Source organism: Rhineura floridana, chromosome 9 (genome assembly GCF_030035675.1).
Source record: "Rhineura floridana isolate rRhiFlo1 chromosome 9, rRhiFlo1.hap2, whole genome shotgun sequence".
NCBI classification, from domain to species: Eukaryota; Metazoa; Chordata; class Lepidosauria; order Squamata; family Rhineuridae; genus Rhineura; species Rhineura floridana.
The window spans coordinates 58,090,813-58,113,057 of record NC_084488.1 but is presented as its reverse complement, the minus strand read 5'-3'; the positions used below and the strand labels follow the sequence as shown (position 1 = coordinate 58,113,057).

Below are 22,245 nucleotides of genomic sequence, written 5' to 3'. Positions count from 1 at the left end.
TCTCCAAACTGAGTGAATGGGCAGAAAAATGGCAAATGCAATTCAATATAAACAAGTGTAAAATTATGCATATTGGAGCAAAAAATCTTAATTTCACATATACGCTCATGGGGTCTGAACTGGCAGTGACCGACCAGGAGAGAGACCTCGGGGTTGTAGTGGACAGCACGATGAAAATGTCGACCCAGTGTGCGGCAGCTGTGAAAAAGGCAAATTCCATGCTAGGGATAATTAGGAAAGGTATTGAAAATAAAACAGCCGATATCACAATGCCATTGTATAAATCTATGGTGCGGCCGCATTTGGAATACTGTGTACAGTTCTGGTCGCCTCATCTCAAAAAGGATATTCTAGAGTTGGAAAAGGTTCAGAAGAGGGCAACCAGAATGATCAAGGGGATGGAGCGACTCCCTTACGAGGAAAGGTTGCAGCATTTGGGGCTTTTTAGTTTAGAGAAAAGGCGGGTCAGAGGAGACATGATAGAAGTGTATAAAATTATGCATGGCATTGAGAAAGTGGATAGAGAAAAGTTCTTCTCCCTCTCTCATAATACTAGAACTCGTGGACATTCCAAGAAGCTGAATGTTGGAAGATTCAGGACAGACAAAAGGAAGTACTTCTTTACTCAGCGCATAGTTAAACTATGGAATTTGCTCCCACAAGATGCAGTAATGGCCACCAGCTTGGACGGCTTTAAAAGAAGATTAGACCAATTCATGGAGGACAGGGCTATCAATGGCTACTAGCCATGATGGCTGTGCTGTGCCACCCTAGTCAGAGGCAGCATGCTTCTGAAAACCAGTTGCCGGAAGCCTCAGGAGGGGAGAGTGTTCTTGCACTCGGGTCCTGCTTGCGGGCTTCCCCCAGGCACCTGGTTGGCCACTGTGAGAACAGGATGCTGGACTAGATGGGCCACTGGCCTGATCCAGCAGGCTCTTCTTATGTTCTTATGTTCTTACCTGATGTTGCATATGAAGATACATAGGGGTCAGGAGGACATGGTCTTTTAATAACAGCCTGGTGGGCCAAATTGGGATACTTCCTTGCTGGGCCCCAATTTGGTCTGTGGGCCAGACATTTTCCACACGACTACAAGATTTTGTTCAGAGCCCTGAATCAGTGCTTCAGGCAATACACTACCTCTGAGATTCTTTGAAGGCTGTCAGTTCAGTTCAGTTCAGGATCAGTCAGATACTGCTTTATTTTTCCTTCCCCTCCCAATTCACTATTGGGAACTTATTTTCATATTGGTAGTAGTGGATGAAATTTTCAGGCATATTAGCCCATCCATAGTAAATAAAGCCTGCCAAATTAGATCCTGGCAATTAGATCCAGGGGCTTTTATGCTAGGTACTGTTAAACTTGATTTTGGTGTGGGAAGAACTAAAAGGGATTTACTTTCTGGATAAAATCATTACTTCTGGTTACAAGCATAGGAGCTCCCCTTCCTGATTCTGGCATCTTAAACTCAAGGCATAAGTTTTGATTTTGCAAAGTAGCTCTCAATCCCTCTCCCATCTCACCCTGACTTTTTCCTTATGTGGTAAGCTTAGAGATAAGGTTAGAGAAAACGCCTTGATCACCAAGGGACCATGTAGCATTTCAGGGTTCTGCTTTAACTTGTTCAGCCTTGTACAGATCCTGCTTCACCTTGGGCAAACCCCAAATCCCTCTTAAGCACCCTGCCTTGGATCGAGATTTGGGATTTATTTGCTTCTGATGTCCCTAGCAGTTATAAAGCCATTGAAATCATTGGGTTTAAGCATGCCTAACTCTTTTGGATTAAAGCCATGAGCTGGACATTGTCGTAACTACAGTGTAAACGTTTGAGCATGTTGACATCTTTTTAAGTTCAGTTCACATTTAAATCTCCAAGCCCTGTTGGTATTTGGTGTAGCATGCATTAGTACTAATACAGTCCCAGTCCCTTGAGTTTGGCAAGACAAGGGGAACAGAAATGACATTTTTTCTTGTTTCCTAAAACTTACCATTCTTTGTGACATGTCATCTTTAGAAATAGTTTTTAATCTATCCCAGCTCTTAACATCTGGCTATCAGCAGTGGGTATAAATATATAATATAAATATAAAGCTTGGCTAAGATGTTCACTTTTTAAAAATGTAAATGGACTGCCTTCAAGTCGATTCTGACTTATGGCGACCCTATGAATAGGGTTTTCATGAGGCTGAGAGGCAGCGACTGGCCCAGGGTCACCCAGTGAGCTTCATGGCTATGTGGGGATTTGAACCCGGGTCGTAGGAAAATACATTTGTGACTTTAATTGTACAAAGGAAAGGGTAAGACAATGTTATATTGGCCACTAGTGTGCAAGATGTTACTGATTGTTCTTTTGGGTTGTTAACTCATTTTAGACCATGACTTTGCACTGTGTATTCTAGTTCTGGTTTAGAGTTCTGCAGTGTTTGCTGGTTAAGGAAAGGTAGTGGTGCTTTGGAGATGGAGCCTGTTTTAGCCCTTGCATTTTATAAGATGCCCACTACTTCAAATAATGAAAGACTACACTCTGAGCATGAAAACAAGAAAGTACCAATGTAGCAAAGAGGGAAAGTATCTAATATTAGAGTACAGTAATATCTCCAGTTTGTAATAGATATGTCAAGTGTTATGTGAATTATTTTTCATAAGTAAAGTAAGATAGATCAGAGACCACTGCATATTCTCATGCACAGTTCAGGAAAGGTGAAGATCAATATATAAGCTTGACTTTACTCTGTTAATAAGATTTTGTAAATGGAGACATAAGTTTTTGATTTTTAATTAATTAATTAATAGCAGCAGTAGTTGAATACTTTGCTACTATGTTGCATTCTATGTCGTATATCTAAAGCTAGTGGTTTAAGACTTAATAGTAACTTAACATTATTAATTTCAATTTTTTATCATTGGATACATTTTCAAATACTTTTAGTTGTATGACTTGTAATATTTCATGCTATCATCTGAAATCGTATAAAAATTAGCAAACTCTAAGAGTACAGCCAAGAATAATTTTTGTGTAAAACATAAAATAATCAAGTTCTAAGTAACAATAAAGTATGATAATATAACAGTTGGGGATTTGAATTTCATGATACACGTCATGTTGGAAGGATTTCTTTGCTGTGGTGATGCATTTAACTTTAGTTTCCTTTACATTATTCCTCAAGGAGAAATACGCATCTACACTATTCAGAACTTACAACTTCAGAAATGTTACAGCATTCTTAACTCATAGCTAATCATTGATTATTTATTTTGTCATGGTAATATGGCAAATATATGGATAACCACCTGAGAGACTGTTCAAAGTGTTTATTGCCATAGTGTGTGCACGTGTGCAATTGAAAGGAGTGCACAGTAGAGGTACTGTGTGGTCTATTTACCTAAGGTTCAGCTTCTGTCTGAGGATGCCTTTCTTTATCTCTGTATTACATCATCTTTGCTGGAAGCGTTGTGTGTCTGCTGGGATTTGCTCTTCTTTAATTCCCCTTGGAAGAAGAGCTTGTATTGATGTCATAATTGGACCCATCTTTTGGTTGCTTTGGAAATTCACTGTAATAAGGGTGTTGTGTATCAAGCCATGCTGCATTTTAGGCAATTTAGGTGTCAGTAATATGCCTGCAAGTCTGGGTCCTGTTTCCAATTTGTGAAAATTGACAGCACTGGGTTGTCTGCCTTGTAAGCATATAAATGCGTTAAGAGAGTTACAGAGATATTCCTCAATAAGCAGCTTTTGTTTCAGGTGGTTTTTTTTTGTAAATTACTGAAATGTGGAGTTGGATCACATTAAATGCTAATGTTAAATGTATGCATATTTTTAGCAGCAGATTTAGCAACCCTTCCTCGATAGAAATTTAAGTGAAAATTGAATTAACTGAGGATATCTTAAAAATTTGGGGGGGAAACACACTGAATTTAATACTAATATCTTTTCTGCTACTAACTTGCATATATTTGAACACTTGTACAAACTTTATGCTTTGGCATCTCACATCCTTTTGTAATACTAGAGAAGGAATAGAGATGTAGCTATTGGTCTCTTGTTGATGAATAAAAAATTCATCAATAGTATTCTATAAACCTTGTGTTTAAAAATATGTTAATGAGCAGCCATTCTTAATGTGAACACTTGTCTGCTATGACTTGTGCAAAGGTAACCAGATGCTATACAGTGAACAGATTTAATCTTACCACATTTAGAAGTAGTGACCTAGAGATTAAGTATCTCACAATGTATCTTAATTCCCGGCTCCCAGTTCATTTCTGGGAATTAAAGTGCTGGTTTTAACTTCACAATCCCTAAATGAATTGGAACAGGTTTCCTGAAATATTGCCTCCTTCGACATATGCCTACCTAAACCTTAAGAATCTTCTTAAGAGGCCCTGCTCTGGATGCCTGACAAATGATGGCTGGCAGATGGCTACCAAGGAGAGGGCTTTCTTGGCAGTCGCACTGTAACTATGAAATAGCTCCCCAAAGAGGTTCACCTATGGCTTCCCCCCCCTTTTCACCAAACCTTCTTTTTATTTACCCAGGCTTTAACATTGAGTTTTAAATCCAGGGTGTTTTATGCTGTCCCTTACCCTGTCTCTTGCAATAAAAGTATTTTCCTGTCATTTTGTTTTTTTAAACATATTATAGATTGTGAGGAACATCCAGTGTCATACAAGCAAACTTCTTCTTTTCTGTCCCCTGCACCCTCCCCAAATCTGCTCTGGAGTGTCCATCAACCCTCTGGAGCACATTTTGGGGTTGTACTAGAGCTGCAGGAGAAAGAGGAAGTCCTGTCTTACTAGCAAGGCCTGTTCCACTAGTAAGTGGCCACCACTGTATATCATCCTCCAATTATAAATATTGTTTTGCTTATAAGCCACCCAGGGACTCTACTAGTTTCTAAACCTCAGTATTTTTAAGTGTGCTATAAAAACTCAAAACTCATTTTTCTTCAAATGTATCTGATTAAAGCTGTGGACTGCTTTACTCTAAAGTAATCACATCAGTGTAAATGGCTACAATTCAAAGGAGTGTTTTAAACATGTCTGAAATAATTAACTGCACACACTTAACTGGGGCTATGCATGTGTTGCAACAGAACTGCTGACCTGTGAGGGAGCTTCAGCAGTGAAAACTAGGGATGGCGTGAGTAAATGTCTGAGCCTGGCTTCCAAATGCAGAGTTTGGAAGACTCAAGGCTAAATTGAATGTAAGCTTTCAGACACCCAGATTGAAAGGGGCCCTGAAGAGCAACACCGAGCTGCGAGAGGTCGCGGGGCGAGGAAGGGCAGCCACCGCGGGGGGGGGATTCCCAAGCCTCCTTCGTGCCTCGGTCTAGCGCCGCCCTGGGGAGCCCCTCCTCCTCTTGGGGGCTTGGTGCGCTGCCCCCGGGCTTTCCTTGCCTCCCATGGCGTGGCAGTCCTCACTAGCCTCCCTCCCTCCCTGCAGAGGCAGGCCACAGAGCCCAGCGGCTAGCTTGCAGCGGCATCTCACTGGTGGTCCTGGGCCACTTGACCTTGGTGCTGGAGGCCATCGTCCACGGTGCCCTCCTGCGCCACGTGGCCCAGCCCATGCACACCATCACCTTGGAGTACGCCGTGGCTAATGTCGTTGCAGTGGCTTCTGGGCTCTTGAGCATTGCTGCCGGCGTCCTGGTGATCCTGGTGTCCTGGAGCTTCTCCCACCGTTACCTGCCTTGGATCCTGGTTGTTATCGCCCTGGCAAATGTCCTGATCTCAGGAGCCTGCTGCGTGGGGGTGGCACTTGCCATCTCCCTCACTGTTGTCAACAGTGGCCGTCATCTCTTTACCGGTTGCAACAGTTCTGCCCTTCCAGCTGATGCCCGCACTGTGATAACAAACGAGCGCCCTTTTGACACTACCTGCATCTATGACACAGCCCTGGTTCTCTGGCTTCCTTCTTTGTTGATGGCAGCAGTGGAAGCTGGTTTGTCTGCCTGGTGTTGCACAGCTTCCCTCTCTCTGTGTGGAATTGGCCCCTCTTCAGCCTCCTACAAAGTGGCCCTGCTTCAGGCAGCTGCCCCACAGGAGGTGGCTGCAGAGGAAGGCTCTGAAGGGGAGCCTCACTACCAGCCTCTGGTTGAAATGGACGAGGAAGAGTGCTGCCTTTGAGGGTGGAGGGAAGAGAGTGACCCACTTTTGCTGCTAGACTGACCTTCATGTTCTTGCACGGACAGATGGGCTTGTGTTCAAGGTGCAGAGCTGGCCAGGCAGGAATCTCTCCCAAATTGTTTTTTTTAAGTGTTTTTAAATTTGTATATTTGTTTTTAATGTTTTTAATTGTAAACCGCCCAGAGAGCGTCGGCTATGGGGCGGTATACAAATGTAAATAATAATAATAATAATTGCTACTCTTGCCACTCCCCAGCCCCCAAACACACTCACTCTCCTTCTCCCCATAGCTTCTTAGAGCAGAAGCAGTACAGTGATTACATGAGAAAGACAAAAATGACTTGTATCTCCTTCCCTATTCTATCATTATGCTTAGTAATGCTGAGCACAATTGTAGTTTGTTCAAAGACTCCTATAAATGCAGGGTAAGAAGAATGTTTGGGTGTTAGGGGTTAGAGGAGAGTTGGATGATGCCTTCTGAGTTCTTGGGTTAGCTCAGGGACCTTTCTGGGTTTTCCCTCAATTGTGTGAGAGAGAGGACTTTAGGGAAAAATGAGCCAAACTAAGGAGAGCCTCAGTGGATTCAGCCATCCATAGTGAAAACTGCAAAGCAGGTCTGACTTCATATGTGCAAATAAATGCACATGAACAAGGGTTCCTGAAGAATTGCCTTCAGCAGGAGTCTGTTGCTATTTGTTCATTCATTCATCCATGTATGTGCTGTGTCTTTGTATAACAGTCCTTCTGTAGTATGCTAAAAGCAACACAAAAGAAACAATAGAGGCAAGGTTCAACAGGGGAAAGAGTGTACTTTGGCTTAGATACAGTTAGGGTATTGGGGCATTGCTGGTGTGCATATTACTTTCCATCTCTCTGGAAGTCTTTTTATTGAAAATTAAATCAAATTAATAAATAACAAATGACTCTTTTGGAATATGGCTAGATATAACCACCTCAAAAGAGAATTGTTTGCAGATTAATACCTTAATGTTCACGTTAACTGATTTTAATATTCCATTTTTAAATTGCTGTAATTTGCCCTGGGACCTTGCGGTGAAGGGCAGGGTAAGAAACTGAAGAAGTAACAATAATAATTCATTATTATTATCAACAACAAATATTACATTATAATCCCTTTTCAGCTACTCCAGAATAATCAGTTGGGACTGTTCCAGGGTAAGTGGCCTGTGTAGAAAAACGGTTGTGCTATTACTAATTGTGTATTTTCTCGATAATCCTCAAAAAATAAGTCACCAAGGACAACATGGCAACTGCCTATCCCTGCTCTGCTAAGTGTGTGTTCCTTCTCCTCTGACTTAAGTAAATGAGCCCTATAATACAAGGTTTGGCCAGGCCTTTGTTTGTTGTTAATTATCTAAATTCTAAAGCTGTGGAGATATAGGAAGCTAGGCAAGTCAACCTGAAAGAGCATTTGCAGGGTCATCATACTTTTGCTAAAGGGGGTAGCAGAAATTCCAGACTAAAAAAGTAGGACAGGATCTATGGGCTAGACTTGAAGTAAGTCACACTTGTGTGATTATGACTAATGGATATTGGAATCTTAGATTTATTTTATTTACTTGTGAAAAAAATGCTTGAGGAGGGAAAAATTATGCAAATCAGGTCCACCACTGCTACTAGCCAGGATTTCCTTGATGCTTTTGCTTGTCCTCTTTTCAGTATTTCACGGCATAAGATTTGTAAGCTTCATAGATATGCAAACAAGTAACTCTCTTCTTTTTAAGGTATAATTAAAACAGATTTTAGAGTATTTCTGAAGATTGGAACTTGCAAGTGTTTGCTCTTTTTCGTTTAGTTATTAAATCCTGCTAACAAAACAGCTGGCATTAACTGGAATGTCATAAACACTTCCATGGTTTTCTAATATTTCTGTTTTAAAATAGATATTAAACAGGAGTTATGGATTAAAAATATTTAATACCTTATACACACTGCTGCTCTTTTAAGCAGTAGCAAATGTAAATGGAACACTGTTCTGTAAAAGCTAAGAGCAGAATGTGCTATGTAACTATGAATCTACAATTAAAGATTGGCAGGTGTCAGCAGCAAACCCAGCTGAGGCACCAATCTGTCTGTGCCAGTGCTTGATGTATTAAAGATCTGGATTATGGATTCATCCACAGTAACAGCTCAGCAGAAGGATATTTGTTCAAATGGTTTGTAACATCAGCAAATGGGTTAACCATGAAGCATGTATTAGTATAAAGGTCCTGATGACTGAATGTTATGAGGATATCACCTAAACTGAGATAGTCTTAATAAAAAAATATATTTGCATATGTTTCATTTTAAGGTTAAAGTAATATATTGACAATAATAACTCAAGGGAAATACATTTTTCCTGTCTACAAAAATGAGGATTTCAAGTGGTGTGTTGATAAACGGTAAAGCACCAAACTGAGGCATGTGAATGTTATTGGCTGCCTTTCTGGCTGCTGTTTTCTACAGACAGTTTTAATTTCATGTTAAGTATTAACAAACAAAAACATTCAGCATGAAACAATTTTATTTTAATCCTGTATTCTTTGTTGGCATTTATGATTATTTGTTTTCATGTAATTAAATGTGGTATATTGTAAATGTGGTGTATTATTTTTCTTGTAGCCCCTGACAATGGCTGAACACAATAGAGGCTGAAACACGTTGGGCTTGTTTAAAAAATAACATATGATTACAGCGTTTTAGATTTTCTCTCTCCTTTTTTCCTTTTTTTTTTTTTTGAATGCTTACCACTTTTTGTAATCTATGTTCACTTTTGGAAAAACAGAAGAAAGTAGAAAAAGAGGAAGGCCAAACAAGAGATGGATTGATTCCATAAAGGAAGGCACAGACCTGAACTTACTAGATCTGAACAGGGTGGTTCATGACAGATGCTCTTGCAGGTCACTGATTCATAGGGTCGCCATAAGTCGTAGTCGACTTGGAGGCACATAACAACAGCCATGCAGGTCAAAGAACAGTGGTGTGTTGGAACCTGCCTTTTATTGTGCAATTTGAGTAGTGTTAAATTGATCTTTTCAATTTTATTTCACTTTAGTTTTGGCCACATTGCTTAAAAAGTCATCTAACATTGATTGCTACCACTCCAGTCTGGCAAATGATAAGCTCATCAAGCAGCAAACAATGTTACTGACAAGATATTCATTCTGCTGCTCCAAGTGCACCTGGATGCTTTTGTCAGCATGTTCATCTTCCAGGCTGTATATGGCACTGGGAAGGTACTTTTGGTTAATCTCCACCTTTTATAGGGAGATGTAATGCCCTATTTAATTTCATCGAAATCATGATGTATTGGTGACATGACTGTAGAAGCTAATAGTAATTTATGGGAATGCAGTTGAGTTGTTCAGTGCCAATGGGTATAAAAGGTGGTCATTCATCACTTGCTGGATGTCCTTGTTAAAACATGCACTTGATTCTATTCTGAATCTCCTACTTCCTGCTTCTGACCACAAGGTAAGGTGGAAGTTCACTGCCATCACCACTGATTAACTCAGACTTCAGCGGTGGTATGGTCACCAGCAAGAAGTAGAAATGACAAAAACATATATTTTGATAACTAAATCAGAAGGCATAGCTCCGTTATTGCAAGGAGAAGTACAGTGTGTCCTTTTGGGTCCCCACAGGAGCAAAGCCCTTCTTCTCAAACCTTAACTGGTTTTAATACTTCGTAGAATAAGCATAGATTAATTTGAGCATGTTGCACATTGCCCAGAACCATGTCAGTTGAAGGATGGACATCCTAGGCCAGGGGATCTTTATTTGGCTTTTTGTGTCTGTACATGGATATATAAACTGCAGTTCCATAGGCTGTGGCAGCCTTCGTCAACTTGGTGCCCTCCATATTTTTTGGATAATAACTCCTATTAACCTCAGCCAGAATGGTCATGCACTGCATACGGAGAGTTAATTCACACAATCAGTTAATAGCTTGTTTTCCCACATGATTCCATTCCATGTACTCAGGACTGCAAGGAGAAATATACTTCATATACCAGTGCAGGAGTGGGGAATCCGCTTGCCCATTGAGTGATTGACAGGTGGCTGTGGCTTGTGGAAAATGGCATCGCAGGCCAAACTGGATCCCTGGTGGGCAAAGATTGGCCTGTGAGTTGAAGGTTCCTCACCCTTGCATTAGTGCCACATGCTGAGCTGCAATTCCCATGATGACAGGACCTCCAAACTGTGTTGGGTTTGTAAAGTCCCAGATTTCTTTGCCCCAGAAAACGATGGCTATGAAGGTTTCATTATCCTCCTTCTGACAACACAGATGAGCATCTGCTGACTGTATCCAACATACCATATTTGCATAGGGAATGGACCCATCACCCCGAAGAAAATATACAGAAAAATGCTGATGTTTTCCAGAGAAAATAGCAATAAATGCTACATTAAAATTCATCTCATTTGCATTTTCCTGCAGATTAGCTGAATGTGGGCACAAGGTTTACACATGCTCTGTGTAACCTATGTGTCTCCTAATATTAATCTTCAGGGCTGATTGATGTTAATGCAGAAGGTTTTCAAGAAGCCTCCTAGGTGGGAATTGTAACATAAGAAAATACAGTTGTCTGCAATGAAGGAGCAAACCTGTATAGTAGTTTGCAGTACAAGAGATTTTATTTAAACTAACGATCCATAACTGGATTGGTGATAGGATGTTGTTTGGAGCTTTACATTGGGCTTGCTGCATCTATATAACTTGCTTAATGCAACTGTGAGGTGCCCCTCTATATCAAAATCTCCTGATAGAGATCTTATGCTGGAAGTGAACCATTTGTGTGTTTACAGGTTGATTGACAAATAGCTGTAGAACACACTAAATGTACTGGAGATGTCTGTTTATGCTGCTTACAGTTTGGTTCTGCTATTACAGAGAATCTTTAGTGGATCGGGGAAAATGTATTCTGTTCCCTTCACCAATGTTCTAGTGAAGCATTTCCATAGCTCTTGCAGTATTGCTTGATTATATTTCACACCGGCCCCTTCCTGAGCATGAGTAATACATCTTAAGTGTTGTTAAATAATGAGTCAATAGATTGTTGATTACCAACTATTTCTCTAAAGCTTTCCCCTTCGTGGTGAGAGAACACATACATGGTATTAAGGCACTATCTGCTCCATTTCTTATTCTTAGGTCATTAGACATTAAAGCAGACTTCTCCAACTTGATGGCCTCCAGATGTTTTGGGCTATATCTCCCATTAGCCCCAACTAATACCACTAGATTGGGGAAGATTTCACTAAATAAGTGCCACCCTGACCTTCTGGAAGGGCGGGATATAGATTTAATAAATAAATAAATAATTTTATGAACCCTGGAATTAGAGTAAGTCCTTTTCTCCTATGTAATAGCCTCTCTTTTTTTTTAATAGAAAATAAGGGAAGCTTCTAAAAGAGATGGGAAACCTGGGCCCTTCAGATGCTGTTGGACTCAACTCCCATCAGCACCACACACTATGGCCAATGGTCAGAAACGATGGGAGTTATAGTCCAACAATATCTAGAGGCCAAAGGCTCCTGACTCCTGCCCAAGAACATGCAGTCTTGGACCTTGGACTACTGAACTTCATCTGTTCTTGTCCTGCTGGCTAGGGAAGATGTGGTTTCTATGTAATGATGTCTAAGTAGATAATGTAATAAATCTAGCATGCTTGTAAACTGGTTTAGCTGGATCATAATTAAAATATAGTTAATTGGCTGGAACATTTAAAAAGCATGTTGGATTAGGCCAAAGGCACATCTAGTCCCACATCCTGTTCTCACAGTGGCCAACCAGACGTCTATAGGAATCCCACACACATTATATGAGTACAACGCTCTCCCCAGAGCTTGGAAGTAATTAGTTACAAGTAACGGATTACTTGTAATTCATTACTTTTTTGAGTCACAAGTGGATAATTCCTTTACATTTTGATTCCAATAGAACTAGGAGTAACTTTATTACTTTTGTGGAGTAATTGTAACATTTCCAACATTTATTTTGGGCATTACTTGGGGGGGAGCAGGGGAAGGCTTCTGCCCGTCTGATTTGTGGATGAAAATCATGTGCCTCAAACTGGTCTTCTGTGCAGTGTCGCTCTTCCCTCATGTTCTGTGGCTGCGTAGGAAGCAACGAGGGAGGAGGTGGAGAGTGAGACGGGGTGGAGTGGAGAAAACAATTGTTTTAACAAATGAATGGTGGTGGTGAAGAATGGAGTGTAGGGGAAAAGGAGCTGGAGAGCAAGAACATAGATAAAGGAGAAGAAGGAGGCAGCAGCAGAATGGAGGTAAAGAACTGTGGAGGTGAAAGATGACACTCTGTGTGTGTGTGTGCGCGCGTGCCTGTGTGCGCGTGCCTGTGCTTGGCACACAAAGTGGCCTCCATCACCCTGCCTGGCTACTGTGCTGTATTTGCAGTATTTTAACTTTTTTCATCTCGGGGGGGAAATATTTGCTTGGGTGTGTGTCCCTTAGTTGGTGGCAGGGCAGGGTCCAGGAGGTGGTTAAGTGAGACAGATTATGCTTGCTGGCTGAGGGGGGGGTTGCACTTGGTTTGACATGCAAAGATCTGAGTAGTGGCCTTTGCCTCCCTCGCCACCTCCCTTACCAGTGGAGCGACCACCATCGCTGTCTTACGGATAAAAATAATTATTCTACTACCTCTTCGTGTGTGTTTATTTTTAATGTTGTTTTAGGCTACTTAGATGTGCAGCAGCTTAGGCCAGCACCTTGTAGGCGGTTTTTTAAAAAAGTAACTGAAATCTAATTGTAGCGATTACTTTTGAGAAAAAGTGATCAGTTATTTTCAGAGCAATTATAATTGTAATGGTAATTACTACTTTTTGGGGCCATTTAATTGTAACTGTAATTTATTACTTTTAAAAGTAATCTTCCAAGCTCTGACTCTCCCCGCTTGTGATTGCCAGAGCTGATATTTAAGGCATACTGCCTCTAATAGTGGAGGTAGAACATAGCCATTGACGGCTTTATCCTCCATGAAAAAGCCCTATCTTCCATAAACATGGAGATGACTGTTAGTTTCTTTTTTCTTGTTTTCTAAACATCCTTGTACTAAATTGGGAAAGGCTCTTATAAGGTATATCACCAAACCTTGGCGTGGGTGGGTCAAGCACCCTTTCCCCACTACATGCAGGATATACACTATACATGGAATATACAGAATGAACCAGGTCCAGCTAAAATTTATGGGCTTTGTCTTGAAGTGTAATTTTCACTTGTTTTGCCACTATTTTTGCTCATCCATAACATGTTGTTGTTGTTATGTGCCTTCAAGATGATTACAACTTATGGCAACCCTAGGAATCAGCGACCTTCAATAGCATCTGTTATAAAGCACCCTGTTCAGATCTTGTAAGTTCAGGTCTGTGGCTTTGTTTATGGAATCAATCCATCTCTTGTTTGGCCTTCCTCTTTTTCCAACATTATTGTCTTTTCTAGTGAATCATGCTTTCTCATTATGTGTCCAAAGTATGATAACCTCAGTTTTTCATCATTCTAGGTTCTAGTGATAGTTCTGGCTTAATTTGTTCTAACACTCAATTATTTGTCTTTTTCGCAGTCCATGGTACAGTATCTGCAAAGCTCTCCTCCAACACCAAATTTCAGATGTGTTGATTTTTCTCTTATCTGCCTTTTTCACTGCCACATCCATAACATACCTGCATTTTTTTCCTTCAAAGAAATTAGCAGCTATTTGACTTTTTGTTAAATGCAGTAGAATCGTATTTAGTCTCTACTACACTATACTCTTCAATAGAAATGATTAAATACCAATATAAAGGGAGATATAAAAATGGGAATTTATAAAGTTATTCTGAGATAGTATTGGATGTTCTTTCTATAGGTTGGACCTTTCATTGTTGCTCTGACTGTACAATGATGCATTTAATGCTGTACAACACAGTTGGTTTCATAACATGAGGGGAGAGAGACTCGGTTTGTCACCAGGGGAGGCTATTTCCACCTGCCTTGCCCCACCCTCCAGCCCTGAAAGCCTTCAAAAGGGAGCTGCCTTCAGGAGGACTGTGAGGGGAGAGAGACTCCTTTGATGACAGGCTATTTCCACCTGCCTTGCCCCCAGGACTGGATTATCCATTAGGCTTAGTAGGCTGAAGCCTAGGGGCCCATAGCTCTTGGGGGCCCGTGATCCACGGAAGCAGAACAGGAGCTGTGGATCGCGGGACAAGAGCTTCTGAACCACCCGCAATCCCCCCGCTTCACTTACCTTTCTCCGCTGTTTTTTGCAGTTTGCCATCAATCAAGATGGCGGCCGAAGTTTCCCTAAGGGGCTGAAGCCTCTGCCGCCACCTTGGTTGATGGCAGCAATGCGCACATGTAGCACGCATGCAAACCTGTGCGCGCAGCCACAAAAAAAGCGGAAAGGTAGGTGAAGCGGGGGGATTGCGGGTGGTGAAGCCCTCCTCAGCTTAATCTGGCCCTGCTTGTCCCACCCTCCAGCCCTGGAAGCCTTCAAAAGCAGCTTCTTTCAGAAGACTTTCTGGCCCTTTGGGTTGAGCTATGGGGGTTTGGGGGATGGAAGATATTTTTTTTATCAGCTTGGGGAGTAGTTTTTAAATATTTTTGCTTTGACTTTGTTGTTGAGCTTTATGCTCATTTATCCTTTGATGTGTATATATATATATATATATTCTTAATCTAGTGATTATACTTCTTATGTGTTGTCCTATTGCATTTGGACTACAGTAGGGCCCCCCTTTTTGGCAGCCTGCTTTTTGGCGTTCCGTTAATACGGCGGTTTTCAATTAGAGTAAGGTCCCACTCATATGGCGCTTGTTCCGCTTTTATGGTGTTTTTTGGCATGATGCACTCAGCAGCTGAGCATCAGGCACCATTTTGTTGACGGAGTTCCGCTTTTTGGCAATTTTCGCTTTTCAGCGGGGGTCTGGAACATAACCCCCCGTATGAGTGGGGCCCTACTATATTTGTGTGAACTGCTTTAAGCACATGTGTATTTGTAGAAAATGCTGTATATAAGTAACAACAACAACAACATGCTTCATATAGATTTTAAATACCGTAAAATACTGAAATAACTTAAAATTGGCCTCTGATTTGATCAGTATAGGCTTCCAAAAATCTTTGGGATATTAGGTTTAGTATTAGTTTGCCCTCAAAGCTTAATCAAAATTTGTTAAATTGTGTGGCGGTAAGAATAAGTTGATAGTCACCCTTTGTTTTAGGACCATAGCTAAAGTATATCATTTAGGCACCAACAGATATTTTATTTTATTTGTAATTAATTAATTAATACCCCACCCTCCCTCCCAGCAGGAGCCCAGGGCGGCAAACAAAAGCACTAAAAACATTTAACACATCATAAAAACAGGCATTAAAATACATTAAAGCAAAACAACTTTAAAAACATTTTTAAAAAGCTAAAACATATTGATAAAAAAAAGGTTTAAAAGCATAAAAAAACATATTAAAAGCAATTCCAACACAAGCAGACTGGGATAAGGTCTCAACTTAAAAGGCTTGTTGAAACAGGAAGGTCTTCAGTACATGCCGAAAAGATAGCTGAGATGGCGCCTGTCTAATATTTAAGGGTAGGGAGTTCCACAGGGTAGGTGCTGCCACACTAAAGGTCTGTTTCCTACATTGTGCAGAACTGACCTCCAGATAGGATGGTATCTGTAAGAGGCCCTCACCTGCAGAGTGCAGTGATTGACTGGGTATATAAGGGATAAGGCGGTCTTTCAGGTATCCTGTCCCAAGCTGTATAGGGCTTTGTACACCAAAACTAGAACCTTGAACTTGGCATGGTACCAGATGGGCAGCCAGTGCCCATATGGGTTCAGTACATCAAAAGAAAGCAAAGCCCTATTAAAACCCTCTCAAGCACACATCTTTCCCTCAGATAGCCTCAAAATTTCCCTGATGAGCAGGACATTAGGCCCCAATTGACACTGAAGACTCTGCTCATGGTGGGGGAAAGTGTTCAAGGCGACTGGATTTCAACTATGTGTAAATTCTACTAGTTGAGACCATATGAAAAATAGACCTCAGTATCTTCTGTTCATACTTAGTCAGACCTTTGCAGAGGGAGACCATAGTCTTCTTGGATAACTACGAAGAAGCATTTCCTAAGTTAAACTTAAATGTGCCTGAGCTTCTTTCAGTGCTCTTGGCAAACATTTGTTTTCTCCTCTGCCCTGTGGCACCTTAAGAAATTTGAAAACTCATCTGCTGGTTCCCCATAGTCTCATGTGGCAGGAGCCCAAGGAGTTCAACTGCAGCCAGTACTCATGAAATTAAGCCTGTGATCCTGTGGAGTGTTGCCAGAAGACAGGATAGCCAAACAAAAATGTTAAGAAGAAAAAGAAGAAAAAGAGGATGAGAAACCAGAATATAGGAACAGAAAAACCAGAGAGCTTTTGTCTTCAAGTTTGTCCCTTCTGTGAAGTAGTAGTAGGTGTTTAGTGAGTCAGACACCTTGCTGCAACTTCTCAGAAGAAAGCCCAGCAGCTGTGTGAGAGCTCTTCTGGATAAGTCTTGTGTTGCTCTGTGATTAGTATAAGAATGTCTTATACTTATAAGAATGTCTTTTGACAGCCAAGACACATGATGGGAGAAGCACACTTCCTCACATGCCACTGCTGCCTTTCCTAGTCAGAATCACTGCAGAAGGAAGCCACATTACCACCAAGGTCATTAGCACATTAACACACTTCTGCCTCTAGATCTTGGTGTGCACATTTCCACCAGGGTCATGCGTGTACAGCAAGATCTAGAGGCAGAAGTGTTCAGGAAATGGCTCCATCAGGCAAATATTTAATAGGAAAATGTTTGATGGAGGGTTCACTTGCATAGTTTAAGAACTTATATCTTAGGAACCAGAGTCTGGAGTAGGGGATGGGCCTTTTTCTTTTGCTCTGTTTATATGGTTAAAGGGAAAAAAGATTTGCAGTCAGAAAAATGTGTTTGTTCTGTGGCTGTACCTGCAGCAACAGCTAAAGAGTAATTTGAAGACCACTACTTCAAATGAGTACAGTCAGCTCCCACAATAATGTAGAATGCTCTCAGAAATACTCTTGGCACATGTGTGAATGCACATGCATAGGGACAGTTTTTCCATAGTAAAACCCTGCATTAAAACTTACAGTCCCATATTAGTTTTACTGTCTGTTTCCATTCTAAGAAAAACAATTTAATGTTTTTTTAAAGATAAATAAATCAGGGCACATAATTATGGTTACACACAAGTCTGAAAATAAATTCTCCAAAACATTAAATTGTAGTTTGATTGTTTTATGTTTTAAATCCTATGGTTTTATAAAAATAGACTTTTAGGGAATCACCTTTTCATCTGCTAAGTGAGCTTTTAGCCTCTTTGACCTGCAGTCAGTACAGCAAAGGATCACTGCATGACAAATTAAATTACTTAACCGAGACTATGTGTCTGGAAGAGGCAGCTGCAACCTCTGTCTTTGGCACTTTTCTGTATTGTTCACAAATATATATGTAAAGTTCTTACAATATATTTAATTTTAACTACTGTGGTAGCAGAAATGAACACTCTGTCCCTGCCCGTCTCTCACAAGTTGTGTGCATACAGTGGCTTGAATATCAGGAATATATTGGAAGTGTTAACAAGTCATATTTTGATGATAAAAAATAGATGGCGAAAAATATTTTATATTTCTTTTAGTGATAGCTTGTGTAAAAACACCATGGAGTGTTGCTTATAGTATTGTAGGCTTTTTTGGCCGGAGTATGCCCTTCAGTTTAGTTCACGTGCCACAATGCTGTGATGATAGAGCTAGTTTTACATGGGAGTGGCTAGGTTAATTTCTCCATTTTAAAAATGAAATACTGCTTCAAGAAGCATGTTGTATCTGTACAAATTGAGAGCTTGCCAAGCTACTCCAATACTGTATTCTGCAAACTATTAACCTATTTTAACTGCATGTTTGACCTATATAGCAAATAATAGACTGTAAAGAAAATTTAAACTGAGGATGGTAAAAAATTCACGGCCATGCACCTTTCAGTTGCCTAAGCCTGAACAGTATCATACCTGTGATCCATGAGAGCTTGTCAAGTATGTCATTAATAAGTACTTGATAGTGCTATTTACAGCTTTGCCGCAACATTATTTTTGGGTGGGGGAGGGGGTGAAAGCAAACACCACTGCTTTATATTCACCTTGGTGAAAAATATTTAGTTCAGAGCCTGTTCAAGTATGTCTTTTTCCTTATTCCCACTCTGCCTTCAGTGGTATTCATTGGAGCCAGCAATCAATGGATTCCTTCCCCTTTGGGATTTGCTTGACCTACAGAAGCTGACATAATACAGGCAAGCGCTTGTTACTCTATCTGAATTGTCCATCTGTACCTTAATGAGTGAAATAGTTAAGCAGCCGAGGGGGCGAGCCACAAGGAATGTGTCTTCCATTTGAGTTGAATATTTCGATGTATAGGGGAAGAGGGAGGGAGGCAGTGAGAGATCCACTTACATCATTAGAACTGCATTGAGTGTGCCTGTGTGCAGGTTAAGAGACAGACTACAGTGTCTTTGCTTTCTGCAGGAAGCAGCAATGCCGTTTGTATCCTAAGAGGAATTTTTTATTTAGAAAAGGAAGCGTTCTTTCTACCCAGGAAATGGCTTTCCTTGTGCGTTGCTATGCCAACTGCCTGCAGCCATGGTCTTCCAAAGTAAGCACAATAACGTAATTATATTGGCGTATTACATTCAGACTCATGATTCTCTAGGTTTTTCTCTGTGTATGTGCCTTTGGTGTTTTTGTTTTTACCCTTAGTGACTCTCTTGGTGGTAGACATGGTTTCCTTGAATGTGAGGGACAGGCATCATTAAATTAAATGTCCGTCAGTGTCATGCCGCTTAGATTAATTGTGCGAACTTGGTTAGTTGAGTGGAACAGAGATCACTGGTCACCCTGTCAGCATCATTAGCAGCCAGAGGGGAGGTCCCTATTCACATGCTCTGCCCCAATTTTTTTTAATAGGGGGTGAGGGGCTCTCTATTACTGTGATTGCAAATTAAACAGGAGTATTAACAATGCTTGGCTGAATGCGGGAAACTGTTTCCTGCACCCTTTCTAATATAATACTGTATTAAGCTTTTTTTAAGTCTGTGTGCAGTCAGCCATTTTAGTTTTTTTCCCTCCTCTTTTTTCTCCCTTTTGGTCTCAGGGAATGCTCTCGTTCTTGTAGAAGAATGCTGGATATGTATGGTGTTGCCAGGCACTTTACATCCTTGCACACTTAAGACTTCAAGTGTTATAAAAATGGAGACTATTGCTGCTGTTTGGATTGCTTTTCTGTACTGCAAGTGTGAGAGATTTTGTGAGCGACACTTTAAGCTTTTGGCTTGGTTTTTGCCCTGGTTTTTGTTTAATTTAATGCAGTAGAGGGTGATTTGCTTTCCATGAGAAATTGGTACATGATGTGTAAATTCAGTTCACCATATGTTTGTTCATTATGAAACCACTTGCAATCCCAGCTAACCATGGAGTTATGGGCCAGCAGGAGAAACACTCAGTAAGTACAGCAAATTCTGCTTATTTTGGGAACAAGCCTTCATTAAATTTAATTCTAAATGGCAACTGCCTATATTCATGCTCGTTTTACTTTGATTGTGGATGTAATGGTACTGTTCAACTGTAGTAGAAAAACAGATGCCGGTTATAGTGACAGTTTTGATTTAATACGTTGATATTTCATGTTTTAAAATACGGAAGTTGTTTGCTTCTAAATAGATACCTTTGAAATATTGCACTTTATATAGAGTATGCTTCAGCTGAACTTCTGTCTTTAAAAGAAATAAAAAGTTAAGATTTCTTGAAGGCATATAGTGAAGCAGAACACTTCTGCAACCAATATTATCTTGTACTTGCATGAAAGGTCTCTGTAATTCTGGTCTTGCATATTATGACCAGCTTAAGAAGCAGAAATGTGTGATGAAAATGGGAATAATTTAAAAGGAGCAAACAATAAATGCTAGCCCTTTTAATTGATCCCATGAGACAACTACACCTCTGTCATGCTGTAATCCCATAGGAAGCTGCTGTTTCTTGTTTGTGAAAACAGCATTCATAGGCAGAATAGAAAATCTTTAGAGGTGTGGGCCTTGAGTGCCAAATATTTCAGGCCACTGATGTAGAGAGCTGTTAGGTGTGCCCAGCAGGGCATCTGTCTTTTTTTTATTTTCTTTGAATGGCAGATTCCTTCACCTCCCCACCCCAGCCCCAATGCCGCATTGATCAAACTGCTTTGGAAATTCCCCTGAGTTTCTAAAGCAGTTTGCCATGCTGTGGAAGAGGCTGCTGCTTGAGAAATAGAGGTCAAAAGCCCCTTTGGGTGGTGCCAGTCTACTTACATGGCTGTCTGAATTGTGGCCTAGATTTGTTTCTTAAGTTTTACAAAAGCCTTTAAGAAATGTTAAACTATACACTATCTCCTCAGTCATTACTATTACTGAAATGTTTACAGTTAGTAAATTATGTTTTTAAAGAAATTATTTTGAGAAGTCTGCAGGTACGGATTTTGCAAATAATTTAAATACAAACATGTTTTAGTCCTCAAACCATTTGTTTTTTATTAATCCTCTTGCAGTCACACTAGGATTTATATGGAGTAAGAAGTTTTTGACACAAGAATGCACTAAAATACTATAAAATGTGCATGAAAGTGATGTGTGAATAGATGCTAGAAGATTATAAGAATGTAATTAAGTCATTAATCAGGTGGCTTAATATTTCAAAAGTAAAATACAGTGACTTTAGAAATGCAAAACAAATACTTAGAATAATCAGAAATCTTATGTAGGTAATCCACATTCTGTGCTCTGGGTTGTCCGTGATTTTCTGAGAAACCACCACCACCACAACTACTGCCACCTTGATTGATGCTAAAAATCTCTTATAAGACATGGCTATAAGTCTGTATGTCCTCTTTCTCCTTCTGAATCACCTTGCTGCTGTAGAAGGTACAAGCTGAAGCCTGAGGGGACAGAACCTTCAGTCTTTCATCTGGGGATGGAGCTGCCCCATGCACCTTTCCCTACTAACTGCAGAGAGAGAGCGCTACCTTCGTTTGATTTGGGGATATATCAGATGTAACAATGGCAACCATTACTCCAGTCCTACTTCAGTCCTATTTGCAAGCCCAGCAACCATTTTTACATTAAGGAAATAATTGTGTTTAGCAGGTGTGGAAGCAAAATACTGAGAATAAATGTGTTGAGAGAGACATGGGAAAAGTCTCTGACAGATGGTTGAGTGTACATTCCTGGCAAGGCAGACACACATTTTCCAGGCTTTTAGGTAGCCAGGAATATCATACACACAAACATAGAAAACCTGTTAAAGCAAAGATCTTGTACTCCACTATCTTGGATCCCACAGCAGCCAGTGAGGTGACTTATAGAAGTTCAAATTGTGGTACGACTTTCAGTGCACAGCCTATTAGTGTAGTGTGAAATCCGGTTAATGCCCTTGCACTCAGAGATAGGCTTCTGGTCCGGTCAATGCCTCTATTAATAGAAGAAGAAGGGGGGTGTTTTTTTGACAATCTCCCCTACCCCCTTTACCTCCCATTGTCCCCTAAACATTGGCTCCAGGGAGTTGGTGGACCTTCCAGGACAGGGTGGAAAGTGGCATGGACATCTGTAGAGGGAATTGTAAATTTCAGTAAGCGGAGAGGTCTGCTGGATCTAAAACCCTTCCATGGGCATCACTTGGACTCCACCAATGAAACTATACAGTCTTAAGTAATGTGACTAGGGTAAATCAGAGAGAAAGCCCTGCTCTGAATTCCATCTACCTGGAAAGTAAAATTTGAAGTGTATGACACCCTTGCTTTGGAACTCCTTCATGAACAGGCAGTTGCCACATTCCAACTGTAGTCTTTTGCAAGTGTGAAAACATTTTTATTCAGACACACATGTATGTGATATTTGCTAGTGTACAAGCAGCTGTTTGACTTCTTTTTTGTGAGTTGTATTGTTCTAAATGTGTATCATAAACTGTTTGCTTCATGGCATTATCCACTGGTGGCAGCCATTGGCTTCCCGAAAAAGGGGAGAATTGGAATAGAAATATTATAAATTAACACT

General features: G+C 40.6%; 2 protein-coding genes across 8 annotated transcripts in view; both read left to right on the top strand.

Annotated features, from left to right (window-relative positions):
• RAPGEF2 (Rap guanine nucleotide exchange factor 2) overlaps positions 1 to 22,245 on the top strand; it is a 301,620-nt gene that overhangs the window by 158,981 nt on the left and 120,394 nt on the right. The gene's annotated exons all lie outside the window — the stretch shown is intronic.
• LOC133364298 (keratinocyte-associated protein 3-like) lies at positions 2,510 to 5,988 on the top strand (the record flags this gene model as incomplete). Its single annotated transcript, XM_061584663.1, has 2 exons — positions 2,510 to 2,588; positions 5,444 to 5,988. Coding segments are annotated over exons 1-2 (624 nt in total), but the record flags the coding sequence as incomplete, so codon positions are not given.